General features: G+C 44.5%; 1 protein-coding gene across 6 annotated transcripts in view; it reads left to right on the top strand.

Moving 5' to 3' along the window:
- The window catches only part of URGCP (upregulator of cell proliferation), a 91473-nt gene extending 72201 nt beyond the window's left edge, over nucleotides 1-19272 (top strand). For all 6 annotated transcript variants that reach the window (XM_089917893.1, XM_089917891.1, XM_089917892.1 and 3 more), the window contains 3 exons: nucleotides 12440-12472; nucleotides 12695-12733; nucleotides 14449-19272. In XM_089917893.1, coding sequence (XP_089774019.1) covers nucleotides 12440-12472; nucleotides 12695-12733; nucleotides 14449-17042 — 2666 coding nt within the window. In that variant the 3' untranslated portion in view covers nucleotides 17043-19272. The remainder of the gene's footprint in view (nucleotides 1-12439; nucleotides 12473-12694; nucleotides 12734-14448) is intronic.
- Nucleotides 19273-21063: the final 1791 nt, after the last annotated feature.

Raw genomic sequence — 21063 nt, 5'->3', positions numbered from 1 at the left:
GGATCCCAGCAACACCCTGGGCTGTGGATCATGGACCTCCAAAATAAATAAGCATAAGGTTTTTATTTTCCTTTTTACAAGAAGACCCATTTAAGGGTCTTTTAAGCTTCCCTCATATATTCAAAATAGGATTCACTTTTAAAAAGGTATTTACCACACAGTTTTACCGGGAGCACATCACTCCAATTTCAGCACGTTGCTGTTCCTGCCATTCTGAGCTGTGTTGAGGGCAACTGTCTAGTTTCTAAACTGGGCACACCTGAGAGTGAACAGCGTGTTTTGTTGGGGCAAGAGGTATGAATTGGGGCTGTCCCTAGGAGACTGGGACTTGTAGTCTTCCTGATCATGGTCCTTATAAGCTGGTTTTTCTTTCTTTGGGGATTTGGGGGGGGTGGGGCTATAGCTGCCCCTCATGACTTCATCTTTAAGGTGTGGTGGCCACACTCTAGACATCTTAATCTCTCTTAATAACTCATTTTGGATCTATCTTTCATTAGTTTGGTGCTTCTCACAATGAATGTGTTCTATTGGATATTAATAGCATTATGCAAAAATAACCCCACAAAAATATGCAAATACGTTTGGGTTCATCCAGTTTTATTTTATTCATTCAAACAAATATGTATTGACTATTTACCATGTGCTGGCCTTGTTGTAGGGATTGTGAATATAGGCAACAATAGTGAATACAATGGCCAAAAGTCGTGGTCTTCATGGAACTTAGATTCTAGAAGGTTGGCACTATGGGAGTTCATGGCCAGTTGGTCAAGGCTCATAGCAAAGTTGGGATCAAGCAGTAATTGCCCAAAGCCCTTCAGTGTCTCAAGATCTTGAGTTGTGCTACTCAATACACTAGCCACTAGGCGCACACTTTAAAATTAAACAAAATTAAAAATTCACTTCCTCATTCACACTAGCCATATTTCAAGTACTCAGTAGCCATACAGCGAGTGGCTGCATGTTTAACAGTGCAGAAGTAGAACATTTGCTCCATCACAAGATGTTCTATTAGAGGGCATTACTATAGAAAACCAGGCAAGAAAATTTGAGAGTGGGCTGAGGAAAAGAAACGACCTTACTGGCCTACTGTGAGCTAGGCTGCCCTATTACAACAGCCTCATAAGGTAGTTATTATTGGTCCTTTGTTTCATTTGAGGAAACTGAGGCTCAGAGACCTTCTGGCCCTTCCCCCAAATTCAATCTTTGTGTGTCTCTCCAGTGAATAAGCCTTGTGTAATTGTTTTTAAAAAGTTTCTTTCTGAGGTATGTGAATTCCTCTTCAGTACATATTTTATTTTTAAGACTTAAAGTAAGCTCTTCAACCTATAAGATTAAAAAAAAAAGTTGTATTGAAGTATAATATACATATGGAAAAGTGCCCGTATTGTAAGTGCATAGCTTGATAAAGTTTCACAAACATGAACTGACCTATGTTGACAAGCATCCAGGAGAAGAAGCCAAACAAAAACCATCACCTAAGAAGTCCACCTTCTGATCACTTCCTACCCTGCCTCTGCCAGGGGTAACCACTCTCCAGACTTCCAGAAGCATAGATGTAGGGTTAGTTTTGCCTGATTTGTGCTTTATATAATCATCCTATAGAATGTATTTACCTTAGCTCAAGTCTGAGGACTCTAATTACTTCACAACTCATTCTTCAAAAAAATTTATTTTCAGTCATTAAAGAGAATTCTGGAAGATGGCACAGCAGGAACCACCAGGAATCCCTCTCCCCACCTAGACAACAGTTGTGCTGGCAGAATCTGTCTGATGTAATTATTCTGGAACTCTAGAATCTGTCGAAGGCTTGCAACTTCCAGGGGAAGAATTAGAGGGTACACTGCAGTTAATTTTGGTCAGTTTCAGCTCTTAACACAGTAGCAGCTACCCATCTCCCACTCCCAGCCAAGTGGCAGGCAGCTGTGCACATGATCTTAGAGCAACCTGACACAGCTTGTGGGAATGAGGGTGGGCAAAAAACCCCTGCCCTCCAAATATCAAGTATCTATGCTCTAATTGCTGATTGCTGCTTCTGATCACAGAAGTGAAGACAAAGAGGGGGGCAGCAGTTGTCACACCTCCAAACATTGTTGCAAGCCCCTCCCCCTCCTGCTGAAGTGACTTACTGGGGAATTAAAAGGCCAACACCTTCTCTGCATCATTTTTTGCTTATTCCTCTTTTGTAAGGCACACATTAAAGACTAGAACATTCAAAAACAACTGCATAGGGGCTTCCCTAGTGGTGCAGTAGTTAAGAATCCTCCTGCCAATGCAGGGGACATGGGTTTGATCCCTGGTCTGGAAAGATCCCACATGCCGCGGAGCAACTAAGCCCATGCGCCACAACTACTGAGCCTGCGCTCTAGAGCCCGCGAGCCACAACTACTGAGCATACGTGCCACAGCTACTGAAGCCCTAGAGCCTTCGCTCCACAACAAGAGAAGCCACTGCAATGAGAAGCCTGTTCACCGCAATGAAGAGTAGCCCCTGCTCGCCACAACTAGAGAAAGCCCACGCACAGCAATGAAGACACAACACAGCCAAAAATAAAAATAAATAACTAAAGAAAAAACAACCCCCCCCCAAGAAACAACTGCATATATGGGGAAAATTAGGAAGTGATTGTGCATTTCCAGGAAAATGCTCAGAAAAGACCAGAGAAGACCTTAAGTTTACACCTTAGGCTGATCCTCAGCACAGAGACAGCCAACAACAATCAAAACCAAAAAAACAGACACAAAATAACAATAGCAAACCTTGGGTAAGGTGGAAGAATCTGATTTCCAGAGTTACCACATTATTACATTCAGAGGTGTTCAACAAAAACATCATAAAGCATACAAATGAACAGGAAAGTATGGCCCATTCAAAGGAAAAAAATCTATCAACAAAATCTGTCCCTGAAAAGACTATGGCAGATATATTAGAAAAAGGCTTTAAAACAACAAGCCTAAAGATGCTGAAAGAACTAAAGGAAGATATGGAGAAAGTCAGGAGAACGGTGAGTGAACAAAATGGGAATATCAATAAAGAGATAGAAAATCTAAAAATAAACCAAAACAAAATTCTGGAGCTGAAGAGTACAATAACTGAAATGAAAAATTCACTAGCAGGATTCTAAGGCACACTTGGCAGGCAGAAGAATGAATCAGTGAACTTGAAGATAGGACAATGGAAATGATCAAGGCTGAGGGGCAGAAAGAGAAAAGATTGAAGAAAAGCACATAGAGCCTACTGGACATCATCAAAAGGACCAAGATACTCATGTGGGAGTCCCAGAAGAAGAAAAGAAAGAGGCAGAGAGAATATTTGGAGAAATAATGGCTGAAAACTTCCTGAATGTAAAGAAAGACATACATGTAATCATTCAAGAAGCTCAATGAACTCCAAGTAAGATGAATTCAAAGAGACCTACACCAAGACACATTATCATTACATTTTTAAAAGAAATAGAAAAAGGAGATATCTTGAAAGCAGCAAGTGAGAAGCAAATCATTACACACAAGTGCTCCTCAAAGAGATTATCTGCAGATTTCTCATTAGAAACTTTGGAGGCCAGAAGATAGTAGGCAGATATATTCAAAGTGCTTTTAAAAAAAAACTGTCAACCAAGATTCATGTATCCAGCAAAACTGTCCTTCAAACATGAGGGAGAGGGACTTCCCTGGTAGTGCAGTGGTTAAGATTCTGCCTGCCAATGCCAAAAATAAATAAATTAATTAAAAAAGAAAAATGAGGGAGAAATCAAGACATTCCCAGATGAACAAAAGCTGAGGGAGTTTGTGACCACTAGACTGGCCCTGGAAGAAGTGCTCAAGGGTGTGCTGCAAAGATGAACATTAGACCGTAACCCTAAGCTGTACGGAGAAATAAAGATACCAGTAAAGGCAAATACATGGGCAATTATAATAGCTAGTATTATTGTAACAATGGTTTGTAGCTGCATGTTTTGTTTTCTAAATGATTTAAGAGACCAATATATTTAAATTAAAAAATCAATGTAATAGCTAGCATTACTGTTGGTTTATAACTCCAAATCTTGTTCTGTATGTAATTTAGGATACTGATGCATTTAAAGAGTTATTAGTTTATGTTTGGGGGCATGCATTATATAAAGATGTAATTTTGTGATATCAAAAGCCAAAAGCAGTGGGGACAGAGTGTAAAGGAGCAGAGTGTTTGTATGTTGTTGAGGTTAAACTGCTATAAATTCAAATTAGAATGTTACAACATTACGACATTAAATGTAATCCCCATGGCAACCACAAAATAAATTGTTATAGAATATACACAAAAGGGAATCAAGAAGGAATTCAAACATTTCACTACTTAAAAGTCAACTAAACACAAAAGAAGAGAGGAATGCAGGGAATGAGGGACAAAAAGCTATAGGTCTGTAGAAAATTTGTTTCTATAGCACAAACACAGAAATAAGTGCCTCCTTATCAGTAATTACTTTAAATGTAAGTGGATTAAACTCTCCCATCAAAAGACAGAGATTGGCAGAATTGATAAAAACACACGGTCCAACTATATGCAGTGTATAAGAGACTCACTTTTGAGATCCAAAGACACAAACTTGTAAAAGTAAAAGGATGGAGAAGGATATTACATGCAAATAATTACCAAAACAGAATGGCAGTGGCTATACTAATTTCAGACAAAATAGGCTTTAAATCAAAAACAGTTACAAGAGACAGAGAAGGACATTACATGTTAACAAATATTTCAAAACAGCAAGAAGATATAATAATTATAAGCATTTATGCACCTAATGTCAGACCATCAAAATATATGAGACCAAAACTGACAGAATTGAAGGGGAAAATAGACAGTTCTACAATAATAGTTGTAGATTCCAATACCCCACTCAGAATAATGGATAGAACAACCAGACAGAAGATAAGCGAGGAAATAGAGGGCTTCAACAACACGATAAACCAACTAGATCTAATAGACTTATACAGAACACTCCACCCAACAACAACAGCATACATATTCTTCTTAAGTGCACATGGGACATTTTCCTGGATAGACCATATGTAGGACCACAGAGTAAATCTCAGTGGTTTTTTAAAAGACAGATATCACACAATGTATCTTCTCTGACCACAGTGGGATGAAATTAGAAATCAATAACATAAACTGGAAAATTCACAAAATTGCAGAGGCTAAACAACGTCCTTTTAAACAACCAGTGGATCAAAGACGAAATCACAAGGAAATCAGAAAATAGTTAAGAAGAGATAGATGAAAATGTAAACACACCATGTTAACACTTATGGGCTGCATCAAAAGTGGTACTGAGGGGGAAATTCATAATTATAAATGCTTACATTAAAAACAAGAAACATCTCATATAAACAGCCTAACTTTACAACCTTAAGTTGTACTGGGACAAGAAGAACAAACTAAATGCAAAGCTAGCACAAGGAAGGTAATAATAAAGATTAGAGTGGAGGTCAATGAAATAGAGAATAGAGAAAATCAGTGACCCAAAAGTTGGTTCTTTGAAAAGATCAACAAAATTGACAAACCTTTAGTTAGGTGGACTAAGAACAAAATAGGGAGGAGACTCAAATTACTAAAATCAGAAATGAAAGTGGGGACATTTAGAAATAAAAAATAGAGTACTATGAACAATTGTATGCCCCCAAATTGGATAACCCTAGGTGAAAGACAGTTCCTAGAAACACAAAGTTTACAAAGAAACAGAAAATCTGAATAGACCTAACCTAACAAGACTAAATCACACAAAAATAAAAAATCTGAGTAGACCTATAACGAGTAAGCAGATTGAATCAGTAACAATAATTAAAACAAAAAAAACACCTTGCAACAAAGAAGAGCCCTGCTCCTGATGGCTTCACTGGTGAATTCTACCAAACATTTAAAGAAGAACTAATACCAACCCTTTTCAAACTTTTCCAAAAAATTGAAAAGGAGGGAACATTTTTTAACTCATTCCTAAGGCCAACGTAATCCTGACACCAAAGTCGAAATAAAGACACTACAAGAAAAGAAAACTATAGACCAATATCCATTATGAACATTGATGCAAAAATCCTCAACAAAACACTAATATTCAAACAGAATTCAGCAATATATTAAAAGGATGATACACCATGACCAAGTGGGATTTATTCCTGAATTGCAAGGATGATTTAACAATATGAAAATAGACCTATGTAATATACCACATCAACAAAATGAAGGAGAAAAAAACCCACGTGATCATCTCAACTGATGCAGAAAAATCATTTGACAAAAGTTAATGTCCTTTCATCACACACACAAAAAAACCACTCAACAAAGTAGGAAGAGACGGAAACTACTTTCACATAATAAAAGACTTATATGAACAACCCACAATAAACATTAATGGTGAAAACAGAAAGCGTTTCCTTTAAGATCAGGAATAAGGGAATGATGCCCGCTTTTACCACTTCTATTCTATCTAGTACTGGAAGTTCTAGCCAGAGCAGTTAGGCAAGAAGAAGGCATCCAAATTGGAAAGGAAGAAGTAAAATTATCTTTGTAGATGATATGACCTTATACATAGAAAATCCTGAAGATCCACACGTAAAGTTATTAGAACTAATAAATGAATTCAGCAAAGTGGCAGGATACAAATCCAACACACAAAAATCAATTGCATTTTTATACTAAAATGAAGAACCTGAAAAGGAAATTACAAAAACAGTTTCATTTACAATAGTGTCAAAAAGAATAAAATACTTAGGAATTAGCTTAAACAAGGAGGTGAAAGAGTTGTACAATAAAATTATAAAACGTTTTTCAAACAAATTAAAGAAGATATAAATATGTGGAAAGAGTTACCAAGTTCATGGACTGGAAGACTAAATATTGTTTGTTTGTTTTATTGAGGTATAGTTGATTTACAATATTATATAAATTTCAGGTGTACAACAGTGATTCACAATTTTTAAAAGTTATATACTCCATTTATAGGTATTATAAAATATTGGCTATATTTCCTGTGCTGTACAATATATCCTTGTAGCTTATTTATTTTATACATAGTAGTTTGTACCTCTTAATCCCCTACCCCTATCTTGCCTTTCCCTGCAGAAGACTTAACATTGTTAAAATGTCAATATTACCCAAAGCAATGTACAGATTCAGTGCAATTCCTATCAAATACCCAATGACAGTTTTTGCAAAAATATAAAATTCATTCTAATATTCATATGGAATCTCAAGGGACAGTGAATAGCCAAAACAATCTTGAAGAAGAACAAACTAGAGGCTCACAATTTCTGATTTCAAAACCTACTACAGAGCTACAGTAATCAAAACAATGTGATATTGGCATAAAGACAGATATACAGACCAATGGAACAGAATAGGAAGCTCACAAATAAACCTTTGCATATACAGTCAAATGATGTTTGATAAGGGTGCCAAGGCCATTCAATGGATAAAGGACAGTCTTTTCAACAAATAGTCCTGCAAAAATTGGGTATTCTCTTGCAAAAGATGAAGTTGGACTCTTACCTAAAACTGTATACAAAAATTAACTCATAATGGATGAATGTAATCCTAAAGGTAAGACTGAAAACTCGGTCTTAGAAGAAAACATTGGACAAAAGCTTCATGCATTTGGATATGGCGACGGTTTCTTGGACGTAACACCAAAGGCTCCTGCAACAAAAGAAAAAATATACAAATTGGACTTCATGGAAATTTTAAAAATTTGTGCATCAAAAAGACACTATCCACAGAGTATAAGCAGCCCATAGAGTGGGAGAAAATACTTGCAATCATATATCTGATAAGGGATTAATATCAGAATATATGGAGAACTCCTAAAACTTAACAATAAAAAAAAACCTGATTCAAACATGGGCAAAGTCCTTGAATAGACATTTCTCCAAAGAAGATATACAAATAGACAATAAGCACTCTAAAAGATGTTCTACATCACTAATTATATCAGGGAAATGCAAATCAAAACTACAGTGAGATACCACCTCACACCCATTAGGATGGCTACTATAAAAATAACAGAAAAGAACATGGGTTGGCAAAGATGTGGAGAAATTGGAACCCTTGTGCACTGTTGGTGGAAATGTAAAATGGTGAAACCACTGTGGAAAACAGTATGGAGGCTCCTCAAAAAATTAAAAATAGAGCTACCATATGATCCAGCAATTCCACATCTGGGGATATACCCCAAAAAATCAAAAGCAATGTCTCAAAGAGATATTTGTATACCCAGGTTCATAGCATCATTAATCACAATAACTAAAACATGGAAGCAACCTAAGTGTCCATCAGTGAATGAATGGATTACCAAAATGTGGTATATACATACAACGGAATATTATTCAGACTTTAAAAGGAAGGAAATTCTACGGTATGCTACAGCATGGATGAACCTTGAGAACGTTATGCTAAGTGAAATAAGCCAGTCACAAAAAGATAAATAATGTATGCGTCCACTTATGTGAGTTAAGTAGTCAAAATCATAAAGTCAGAAAGTATAATATAATGGTGGTTGCCAGGGGCTGGGGAGAGGGGAGACTGAGGAGTTATTGTTTAATAGGTATAGAATTCCATATGTACAAGATGAATAGAGTTATGAGGATGGATGGTGGTGATGGCTGTGCAACAATGTGAATATATTTAATGCCACTGATCTATACACTTAAAAATGTTTAAGATAGTAAATTTTATATTATGTGTATTTTAACACAATTTTTAAAAAGGAAAACTATTGGGGAAAGAAGCATTTTACAGCGAATAATCCTATGACATTTAGTACATTCACAAAGTTGTGAAATCACCACTTATCTATTCATTTCCAAAACATTTCCATCACTTGAAAGTAAAACTGTGTATCCATTAAGCAGTTTCTCCCATCCCTCCTTCCTCCCAGTCCCTATAGGAACCACCAACCTATGTTAAGCCTTTGTTTATCTATTCTGTATTTTCCTATAAGTGGAGTCGTACAATATGGGCCCTTTTTTGTTTAGTTTCTTTCACCCAGCATAGTGTTTTGGGGTTCGTCCATGTTGTTCCTTTTTAAGGTTGAATAATATTCTATTGCATGGATAGACCACATTTTGTTTATCCATTCATCTGTTGACAGACATGTGGGTTGTTTCCACATTTTGGCTATTGTGAACAGTGATGCTATGGACATGCATGTACCTGTACTTGTTTGAGTCCCTGTTTTCACTTCTTCTGGGTAGACACCTCTGAGTGGAATTACTCAGTCAAATGGTAAGTCTGAGTTTAACTTTTTGAGGAACAGCCAAACTGTTTCCCCAGCAGCTACACAACTTACACTCCCACCAGAAAGGTACAAGGGTTCCAGTTTTTCCCCATCCTGTCAATACTTGTTATTTTCCATCCCTTTTTTTTTATTTTTATTTTTTTATAAATTTATTTATTTATTTTTGGCTGTGTTGTGTCTTCGTTTCTGTGCGAGGGCTTTCTCTAGTTGCGGCGAGTGGGGGCCACTCTTCATCGCGGTGCGCGGGCCTCTCACTATTTCGGCCTCTCTTGTTGCGGAGCACAGGCTCCAGATGCGCAGGCTCAGTAGTTGTGGCTCATGGGCCCAGTTGCTCCGCGGCATGTGGGAACCTCCCAGACCAGGGCTCGAACCCGTGTCCCCTGCATTGGCAGGCAGATTCTCAACCACTGTGGCACCAGGGAAGCCCCTCTATCCCTTTTTAAAAATCACCATCCTAGTAGGTGTGCAGTGGTATCTCACTGTGGTTTTGATTTGATTTCCCTAGTGAGTAATGAATTTGGGCATCATTTTATGTGCTTGTTGGCCATCTGTATATCTTTTGGGAGAAATGTCTATTCAAGTTCTTTGCCCATTTTTTTTTGTTTTGTTTTTCGTTTTTTGGGTTTTTTTTTGCGGTATGCGGGCCTCTCACTGTTGTGGCCTCTCCCGTTGCGGAGCACAGGCTCCGGACGCGCAGGCTCAGCGGCCATGGCTCACGGGCCTAGCCACTCCGTGGCATGTGGGATCTTCCCGGACCGGGGCACGAACCCGTGTCCCCTGCATCGGCAGGCGGACTCTCAACCACTGCGCCACCAGGGAAGCCCTGCCCATTTTTTAATTGATTTTTTTTTGTCTTTTTTGTTATGAAGTTGTAAGAGTTGTTTATGTATTCTAGATACTAGACCCAATCACATATGATTTGCACATATTTTCTCCACTCTGTAGGTTGTCTTTCACTTTCTTGATAATGTTCTTTGATGCACACAGGTTTTTACTTTGATGAAGTCCAGTTTATGTGTTCTTTCTTTTGTGGCCTGTGCTTTTGGTGTCATACCTAAGAATCCATTGCCAAATTCAAGGTTATGAAGATTTACCCTCATGTCTTCCTCTAAGAGTTTTATGGTTTTAGCTCGTATTTAGGTCACTGATACATTTTGAGTTAATTTTTGTATATGGTGTGAGGTAGGAGCTCAACTTCATTCTTTTGCATGTCGGTGTCCATAGCTCATTCTTAACACTGACAGCCCCAAGGTGTCAAATAGTGTCTTAAATGTCCATTTACTGCCCAATAACAAACATTCCAAAATGTGGTGAAAAATTCTACAGCGTGAGTACTGGCTACTTTAATAATTGAAAGAAACAGTCATTCAATTTGATGGCTGAGATGGTTTTAATTGCCCCACTTAGAGTTCATTTTCAGTGGTAGGTTCTGTCCACATTCTGCCCCTTGTGTTCCATTTGAGCCCAACATCCCCACTGGGTTGGAACCCAAGCCTGTCCCACCCTGACCAGTTCTTGTCCAACAGAAAATATAGTGGAGACCTTGGCCCACGGTACCAAGCCCTCGCTGGCCTCCTGTATTTGCTGCTGGCTTGTGTCCTTGGCTGAAGCCCTGTGCCTCCTCTTCTGTAGTCTGTTGGTGACCAGTGGTTATCATGGCTTCCAGTGCTCTCTACTCAGAGCTCTCCCACCCCTCATCAGCGATTTTCTTAGTGTGACAGTGTGACCTTCGGCCACTTTGTGCATCCTTGACTTTATGTACCTATTATCTCTCTGTTCCAAATCAGAGCTATCTCCTGTTACTAGCAAAGCAAGGCCCTGTCTTCTCTGGGTCTGAAGTTTATTCCTTGCTTCCAGCTCAAAACTACTCTCTCGGAGCCACCTTGATCCCATCTCAGGCTTCTCTAGGTGTCCCATTCTTGTCTTTAACCATTGTACCTTCTCAGATGGCATTTTAGGCTCCTTGGAAGAATTCTTGTGATGTCTTTTGTCCACTGTGAATAAAATAATCTTTTGACTGCTCAACACTGCGGTTCAATCTGTATGAATCATCTGTGTCTTCTCTAGTATGTTCATGCTCATGTTCTCCAAAGCCCGCTGCCTCTTCTCTTGTTTTTCTCTTTCCAGCTCTTCATGTGTATCTCCCAGAGATGTCATCAAAGAAGACTGAATTGTTTATCTATCTGATTATATGGAAATCATGAGAGAATAAATCTGAAACTGTCAGAATTTTTTCCTGATTCATAAGCTTTTAAAAGTACAATTTTAATTTTGAAATAGGTGATACTTTTACTTGGATCAAAAGTTGAAACAATAAAAATATGTACAGAGAAGCCTTGCTCCCATCATTCCCCTTTTGCTGGCAAATCTAGAGTTTTAGGGTCTTTTTTCCCGACGTAAATATCTGAAAAGCACTAAATTAAATAATTCAGTTATTAAAAGTACTTAGTGTTGATGAATACATTATGCTGTTAGAGACTCTGAACAAGTACGTCTACTTGTGAGTTATAGCTATTCCCCACTCTATGCCCTCCCCCCATATATGTGCATCATTTTAAGTGATAACAGGAACTCCTTATGCTAGAATAAAAATAAAGTTTGTAGGAGGTAATCTTGAAATTAAACCAAAGAACTTATATCAACTTATATTTTAAATAGTTTCTAAAATCAAAGATTAATCTATGTATGTTTCATGAAGTTATTTATATTTTCACAAAATTTAGTAAATTTTACAAGGAGTATATCCTAGAGCAAATCATTATTTTGTGTGTAGCTATTACAACTTTGTGTCATATTTGGGGTTGTCAACAAATGAAATTTACGTAGGAAAAACCGAAGCTAATAATTGTACTCAAAATAAACATTAGCTACCATATCTTCACTTGAACTTTTTTTTTTTTTTTTTTTTTTTTTGTGGTACGCGGGCCTCTCACTGTTGTGGCGTGTCCCGTTGCGGAGCACAGGCTCTGGATGCGCAGGCTCAGCGGCCATGGCTCACGGGCCCAGCCGCTCCGCGGCATGTGGGATCTTCCCGGACCGGGGCATGAACCCGTGTCCCCTGCATCGGCAGGCCTCCCAACCACTGCGCCACCAGGGAAGCCCCCACTTGAACTTTTTGATAGAAGGGTCCTAACTTGCTGATGAAACTAACTGTGTGTGTATGTTTTTTTCTTCCAGATTTGGAATGGAGAGAAATGGAAGGAGATGATGGTGAGTTTCATTATGGATGGAGAAACTACAGGATCCGGCACCAGATTGGACTGGGGAAAGAGGGCAAAGTGAACAATAACTGGGATTTTAGATTTTGAACAATTGGGAGAAGTTGCTACCTTAGTAAGGAAGAGAGAGGGTTCTGAGTTTAGCTTAAATTAATTTGTGTCAATTCAAGCCACCTGATTTGATTGACACTTCATTTTCCTTTGCTTTTTTTAGATGGCCCGAATGAGGCTCAGGACAGTGACTTTCCAACAGGTATGGTTCTTCTCTCTGCTCTCGTTGCCTGTCCTATTGAAGGAAGACATCACCTGGGCCAGTAGTTCCAACCCCTGTGACTGCATCAAAATCACTGCTAGTCCATTAACCCTTTATGTGCCATAAATAATATTGCCAGAGAGACAACTCCCCGGGGACCTGTTACCATACAGAGTTAACACAGAGAGTTTGTATCTTTGGAAGTAAAGCCCAGAAATCTTATTTTTAACAAGTTCCCAAAGTGATTCTAAAGCACATCCAAGTTTGGGAATCTTTCGTCTGATCCAGTGGTTTCAATAATAGATCCGCCAAGGGTCCCAGACTGGGCATGAGTGCATATATTAATAGGTTTGTTTGCTCTGGCTTTTCCCTGTCGCACTTAGCTACCATGCTACGTAAGAACAGTTGTTCTCTGTCTGGATAAGAAAAACAGTGTCCCTGGTTTCGTGCAGGCAACACTCAGAAACCCGAGTTACTTATATGATGGATTTCTACTAGTCTCCCTCCCCATAGAGTTCTTTAGTTTCTGCAACAAGTTTGCCAGCTCCTGTACTCTCTGGGGTGGTGGCACAGCCCGTAGAACTCTCTCAGCCCCTGTGGAGGGTGGAGTTTCTGAAGAGAGACATTAGGCAGCAAGTGGACCCCTACAGGGGAACGAGACACCTCTTTTCCGGTGCTTTGAGCCCTGCTGTTCACCAGACACGGTCCCGAACCCATCATATGACTTCCTGGGAAACAAGAAGCGGGCTGATCACCTGCGCTTCCTCCTGTGGTTTACATCCACATTTAAGGTAGCAGCACAGGTATAGTAGCTTCCTCTTTCGAGAAAAGATAGGAGAGAATCCTGGAGCTCAGCAGGATTTGTATTGATTTATTTTGTTAATAGACTTACCATTTAAAGCTTACTAATTATATGCAGGAAATTATATGCAATGAAAATTGGTAAGATGCCGTGGCCAAGATCAGGGTCGGTGGATGAAACCTCTGCAGTTGGCCTTACTGTTCTGAGCATCTAGTGCTTGTAAGAATCCATACTGTATTGGATGTTATGGTTGAGAATCTGAACAAATAAGTACAGACTTGTGATCATCTCTACCAAGTATTTTTATCAGTGGCTTCAGTTTTGCAAAATGTTATTTATCTGTGATTTCTGTTACTCTGTACCCAGTAGTAACTCGCTGTTTCCTTTACACATTTTCCAACTTGTCTGTAAAGAGCAGAGAACATTAACCAGAAAACCACAGTGAATCAGTGATTGCGTCCCCCGTGGGGAATTCCTGGTGACAGGGTTAGGGAGTCCACTGCTGGGCCAGAAGCACAGGAGTATCTTGGAGAGAGCGGAGGCGTGGCCAGAGAATGGGGCCTGTGTTCCACATCTAGGGTGCACAGCTGCTCACTCTAGCCAATTAAATTTGGGATTGGTGTTGCTAAATCTCAGAGGTTTCAAGAGAAACCAGACATTTCCTCCCAATACTTAACAGTTGCCCCCAGACGTCCTTTTCTCTTCCCTCTCTCATGTCACATGTTTCCGACCCCACTTGGATCTGGGGTGGGTGATGTTACTTCTGTCTTGGTCTCAGGTGGCCTAGGGGTGCCTGCATTTTACCCTGAAGGAGGCCACCTCCTACACGCCAGGCTGGGCTCTCCCCTCCCCACCTCTAACCTGGGTCCCTGACATGCAGGGTAAGCGCTGATATCTTCATTTCTCTCCACAGTGGAGAGGAGCAGACTACAAGAAATGCTGTCCCTCCTGGGACTAGAGATGTACCAGGCACAGAAACTCAGCCTCCAGGACTCCCTGCAGATCAGTAGTGATAGCATGAAGAACTGGGCTCCACAGGCTCCCAAAGACTTGCCCTGGAATTTCCTCAGGAAGCTGCAGGCCCTCAACGCCGAAGCCAGGAACACCACGATGGTGCTGGACGTACCCCCGGACACCAGGCCTGCGGAGAAGGAGAGCCAGGTGGAAGAGGAGATCATCTACTGGGACACGGCCGACGACATCTCTGCAGACATCTATTCCTTCTCCGAGCTGCCAACACCTGATACGCCTGTGAACCCCTTGGACCTTCTCTGTGCCCTTCTGCTTTCCTCAGATAGTTTCCTGCAACAAGAAATCGTGCTAAAAATGTCCCTCTGCCAGTTTGCACTCCCTCTCGTTTTGCCCGACCCAGAAAACCACTACCACACGTTTCTGCTGTGGGCCATGAGGGGGACTGTGCGGACATGGGGGTCACAGCCCCCAAGGGCGGTGAGCAGCTTCAGAGAAGACAGCGTGGTCCTGTCCCGAGCGCCCGCCTTCGCCTTTGTGCGCATGGAGGTCAGCAGCAACTCCAAGTCCCAGCTTCTCAACGCCGTGCTCAGCCCTGGCCACAGGCAGCGGGACTGTTTCTGGCATCGGGATCTGAACTTGGGCACCAACCCTCGGGAGATTGCAGATGGGCTGGTGGAAATTTCCTGGTTTCTTCCCAGTGGCAGGGAGGACTTGGACATTTTCCCAGAGCCCGTGGCCTTTCTGAACCTGAGAGGTGACATCGGCTCTCACTGGCTGCAGTTTAAGCTCTTGACAGAAATCTCCTCGGCCGTGTTTATCTTGACTGACAACATCAGTAAGAAGGAATACAAACTGCTGTACTCCATGAAGGGGTCGGCCACGAAATACTACTTCATCCTGAGCCCCTACCGCGGGAAACGGAACACAAACCTGCGGTTTCTGAACAGGTTAATACCCGTGCTGAAGATGGACCCCTCGCACGTCCTGGTGAAGGTCAGCAGCACGGACAGTGCGGGCTTTGTGCGCCGGATCCGCGCCATCGTGGCGCACGTGACCCGGGCCCCCTGCAGGAGGGTATCCGTGGAGGACATGGCGCATGCGGCCCGCAAGCTGGGGCTGAAGGTCGACGAGGACTGCGACGAGTGCCAGCGGGCGAAGGACCGGATGGAGCAGATCACCAGGAAGATCAAGGACTCGGACGCCTACCGCCGGGCCGAGCTGCGGCTGCAGGGGGACCCTTGGAGAAAGGCGGCCCAGGTGGAGAGGGAGCTCTGCCAGGCCCAGTGGGCTGGGGACCCTCCTGAGAGGTGCAGGGCTGAGCTGAGGCATCGGCTGCTGGAACTTCGAATGCAGCAGAATGGCCACGACCCTGCCTGGGGCCTTCAGGAGTTCATCTCGGGCATCAGCAGCCCCTCTCTGGGCGAGAAGCAGTACTTCCTGAGGTGGATGGAGTGGGGACTGGCCCGGGCGGCCCAGCCACGGCCGAGAGCGTCTCCGGAGACGATGCTTACCCTGAGAGCAAAGCACCGTGGGGCCGTGGACTTCAGCGAGCCCCTCTGGCCAGAGCCCCTGGGGGTGGAACACTTCCTGCGGGAGATGGGGCAGTTCTACGAGGCCGAAAGCTGTCTCGTGGAGGCCGGGAAGCTGCCAGCGGGGCAGAGGCGGTTCGCGCACTTCCCAGGCTTGGCCTTGGAACTGCTGCTGAAGGGGCTCCCCCTGGAGCTGATCGACGGGAACACCCTGAGCACCCCCCTGCGCTGGGTCACGGGGCTCCTGAAGGAGCTGCACGTCCGCCTGGAGAGGAGGTCGCGCCTGGTCGTCCTGTCGGTGCTCGGCGTGCCGGGCACAGGCAAGTCCACCCTCCTCAACACCATGTTTGGGCTGCGGTTTGCCACGGGAAGGGGCCGTGGTCCTCGAGGGGCCTTCATGCAGCTCCTGACGGTGGCCGAGAGCTTCAGCCAGGACCTGGGCTGTGACCACATCCTGGTAATCCACTCCGGGGGCTTGATAGGCGGAGTCCTGACCGAGGCAGGGGAGAGGTTTGAGCAAGAGGCTTCCCTGGCCACGTTGATTATGGGGCTGAGCAATGTCACTGTGGTCAGTTTAGCTGAAACGAGGGACATTCCGCCGGCTATTCTGCATGCGTTTCTGAGGCTGGAGAAAACAGGGCACATGCCCAACTATCAGTTTGTGTACCAGAGCCTGCAGGATGCGTCTGCCCCCGGCTCCAAGCCGAGAGAGAGGAAGCAGCTCCTGGACGAGCCCAGGGATGCGAGCAGAGCCACGGTGCAAATGGAGCATCAGGGTGGCGGGATCCGGACGCTGGCTGGCCTGGCCTTTTGTGACCCTGAGAAGCAGCACGTTTGGCACATCCCTGGCCTGTGGCATGGAGTGCCCCCCATGGCCGCTGTGAGCTTGGGGTACAGTGAGGCCATTTTTGAACTGAAGAGATGCCTGCTGGAAAACATCCGGAATGGCCTGTCCAACCAAAACAAGAACATTCAGCAGCTCATCGAGCTAGTACGACGGCTGTGAAGCATCGAAAGAGAAGGAGTCCAGCTGCCAGAGGCCCGCCGCGAGCAGCCTGTTCTGATGGGGGTGTCCACGTGGGGCTGTGCCCAGCTCCTGAGAGGGGAGCCAAGTGACGGATGGGGCCCAGGTCTGGAGTTGCCCACGCAGTGTCAGGGAAGGATGTAACCTCACAGATCAGCTCAGAGACGCTCTCGGGAGTATAAGAACCCTGGGGCAGGAGGGGTAGACACAAGCAGTAACTTGTCCTTTGTCTCTGAACTTCGAGGCCCCTGGTGGCTTGGCCTTTCGTACAGCTGCTCCCCGTTCTCTGCCTCTGGAGTGGAGAGTGGCTCCTGAGCGCTGCAGCCCGGGCAGCTGGTACCGGGGACAGGGTTGGGGCGTTGCCCTGAGGAGGCAGAGGTAGGCCTTCCCTCCAGCGAGCCTCAGCATCGGCCTCGGTGACCTGGTCCTGCCCACTGAGGAGAGGGCCCGCCGTGGGCAGGGGCTACCGTGCTACTCAGTGTTGACCGACCCTGCCTCAGGAGGGGTTCCTGTCGGCTCTCGTGCGCCCACAGCGCTCCGTTCACACCTCTGCCGCGCGTGACTTACCTGTGCACGTGTCTGCCTCTCCCCTAGACCTGTGAGCTCCTTGAGAGCAGGGGCTGTACACTACCCAACTTTGTACCCCCAGAGCCTGGCGCACTGCAGGCACTTAATAAATGTGTGTTGAATGAATGAAACTAGTGAATGCACAAATGATAGTAATGGGTGGTTTCCTCTCTGTGCCTTAATTTTTCTGTTTCCTCCAAGAGGATCACAGTGTCTGTCTGAGGGGGTTGCTTACTAGAACATCTGAAATAGTGGACACCTGAGAGAGGTGTCTTTAAAAATGCCACCACGTCCCCTCTCTTTAAGCAGAGATCCATTCTTCAGGCTGTTACTGGAAAACCGAACTAAGCATCTTCACAGGGGCTCCATCGTTACCCCGTTTTAGAGACGAGGCAAGGAGGCCTAGAGCAGTTAAGCAGCTTGCCCAGCCCACAGACCTGCATCGGCAGAGCGGAGCTGATGGGGACGCCGGTGCCCTCAGCTCTGTGCCTCAGCTTCCCGGCCGTTCATCTTCCCCAAACTTCCACAGCTTCCGGGCTCACCCCCAGCCTTGCCCCTGGGTGTCAGCCCTTCATCTCACTTCCGTGCCTCCAGGGCCAGGCCTCCTCCCTGGCATCATCCGTGGCCCACGTGACACCATGAGCCAGAACGTGGAGCTCCTCCTTTGCTGAGTCTCCAGCTGGAACCTTTGTCTGTGCTGGCCCTTACCAAGGGCCAGGGTCACCTCTCTGTGCCTCAGACCCCAATCCCAGCTGTGCCACTAGTTCTGGGAATCTCTGCTTGGGCCCTAGGGCCTCCTCCCCTCTGTATTTTGTGATTCCAGGAAAATCAGCCCCCCGGGTGGTAACCAGGAGCTTCTCTCTATTCCTTGAACTCCTCCTCCCAGACTCGGAAAGGGAGCCCCCTGGACTGGAACCCTTTTTTGGGTTCCAAGGCTGTCAGCCCCTTCTCTGGCCCCAGGATGCTCCAACTACTGCTCCCCTGATGTTCAGAAAGTTGCCCCTGTGTTCCGGGAACCTGGCTCTGATGTGTGAAACGGAGGCTGGAAGAAGTGCTGGAGCTCAGGAAACCTAATCTTTTTTTTTTTTTTTTTTTTTTTTTTTGCGGTACGCGGGCCTCTCACTGCTGCGGCCTCTCCCGTTGCGGAGCACAGGCTCCGGACGCGCAGGCTCAGCGGCCATGGCTCACGGGCCCAAACGCTCCGCGGCATGTGGGATCTTCCCGGACCGGGGCACGAACCCGTGTCCCCTGCATCGGCAGGCGGACTCCCAACCACTGCGCCACCAGGGAAGCCCGAAACCTAATCTTTTGCTAATAAATTCACTTTAGACCTTTTCACTTCTGAAACTCAAAAAGAGTGTCTAATCCTCAGGCACTACATATTCATTTCTTCGTGGATCATTAAATAACACAAATATTAAGATGTTGGTTCACCTGGAAATACCAATACCTCTCTTTACTTTTTCCCCCTAGAGCCATGAAAACTACCCAGTTGCCTCTCTAGCACTGTAGGAATTTCACCCAGGATATTCCTGGGTCCCAAGTTCAGGCACTGGAAATGTCTCTTAACAATTGTTGACTATCAACCAGTTCCTTTAAAAATTGATTCAAGCTATCCCTGAAATCTGAAACAGGGAAGCCAGCTTTAGTGGCTCCCTACTTTAGTGGTTCCTAAGGTCCATTGTCCAAAGATAAGGTTCAGTCACTCCGTTCCTGAAAATCAGGTGTGTGCTTTTTTTGGAAGGGAGAGGGGAGGAAGAGTTCATAGCTTTCAAGAGATTTTCAAAAGGATGCAGGATCCAAGATCGATTAATAACTACTTAGTAATCAGGAAAGGTATTCCATATATCCCTAGGACCTAAGAAACTACGAAATCACATCCAACATTTGCCCAGTGTATTTAAAGTTCTGAAAACAGACCAGTCTGAAGACTGAATGTAACAGACCTTGAGCAAGAGGTTGCCCTCGGGCAGCCCCAGGCAGGAATGCTGTGGAGGACTCACAGTCAAGCCACTGAGGAATTCTGGAACTGCCTGTGCCGTGTCCACAGACCATTGCCTCTGTCAGGTGCAGGAACAGGAAAGGTTGCCCTGGAGCACTGATTTTTCCAGAGTCAGTTATGGTGCTCGCATCACCCGTTTTTAGGGGTTGATGTGGAATTCCATGACCTGCGAGAGGGGTTCACCTTCAGACCCTGAAGTCAGTGCCGCTCTTGTAATTAAATGTCCGCAATACCCGGGTCTTGACTGGTGCCCTGGAGCCCAGAACACTACACATCAGTCTACCCTAGCCATTCCCGGGTTCACCACAGCCAGAGGGCCCCCCTACATCAGACCTGAAGACATCTTAGGGTCTGAGAAGGCACAGAACTTGCTATGGGGCTACTGGGCAGCAGTGTCCTTGGAGCCCAGCTTAGTGACGTGACAGCCTCTCAGAGAGAAGGGTGGCTGGGCTGCTCCCAGTGGGATCAGGAACTTTGGTGAAAGCAGGAACCACGTCAGTGATCTTGGAGTAAATGGGCCTGGGAGTCGAAGACTGGGCACAAGGGCCCCTGTCCCTCTCCCTGGAGATGGGAAGTAGCTCGGTCAGCATATGGAACTCGAGTCCTGGTTCTGAACTTGGTCTTGCTTCCTGCTAATTACACGGCCCTTGAGCGAGTCATTCAACTTCTCTAAGCCTTACTCCCCACTACTAGCACCTGCTCTGGGGTGAGTGTGCAAAAGCTGGTTTTGGAGGAGCCGGGCTGTGCACATAAGTAAGGCACCCGAAGCTGTGCCTACGCGTCTGTGCACCCATGAGGCTTGTGCAAAGGAAGCTGTGTGCCTTCTACATCGACCTCAGACATTTTAACAGGCCAAACAGGATTCATCTTGTAATCGATCAGTGGTATCTTAAAAATAATTTGCATCCGTTTCTCTTTCTTAATGGTATATCAAGTAATGTCTTCTAATCGACGTTATCTTAGATTTACTGAAACGCATTATCTAGCAGGGCTGGTGTTGAGAAATGTGTACCAATGTAAACTTGATCTGGTAGCTCTCCCCAGCTCCTCAGATGTAAAGAAAAATCCTTTCTCTCTTTCTGAGCCAGTAATAAAAAAATGAGTTTCGCTACACACCTATCCTGAGTTCCTAAAACGTCAACAAAATTACATCAGAGTGCAGCCTTACAAGTACCAGTAAGTCAGAACCACAGAAGAGAGAGCCGAGGTGCCCTTGGTCCTGGCTTTTGTGACTTTCCACCCCTCACCCACAGGACCCACACACTCTGGACTCCACGGCTTCATTCATGCTCTGTCTGCCTGGGGCCTCCTTCCACCTGTTCTTGGTTAGGCTGGCACTTCTTCAGGACGGACTTGGATGGCAGCCCCACCTCCATTCTACCACCTAAGGGGGTCAGGGGCCTTTATGTGTTCCTGTCATGGTCCTTATCTAAG

This window comes from Delphinapterus leucas, chromosome 9 (genome assembly GCF_059928025.1).
Source record: "Delphinapterus leucas isolate spDelLeu-1000000601 "Yukka" chromosome 9, BTC_Dleu_Yukka2, whole genome shotgun sequence".
In the NCBI taxonomy this organism is placed as follows: Eukaryota; Metazoa; Chordata; class Mammalia; order Artiodactyla; family Monodontidae; genus Delphinapterus; species Delphinapterus leucas.
Note: the sequence above shows the minus strand (reverse complement) of the source record. Positions and strands in the feature narration are given on the sequence as shown.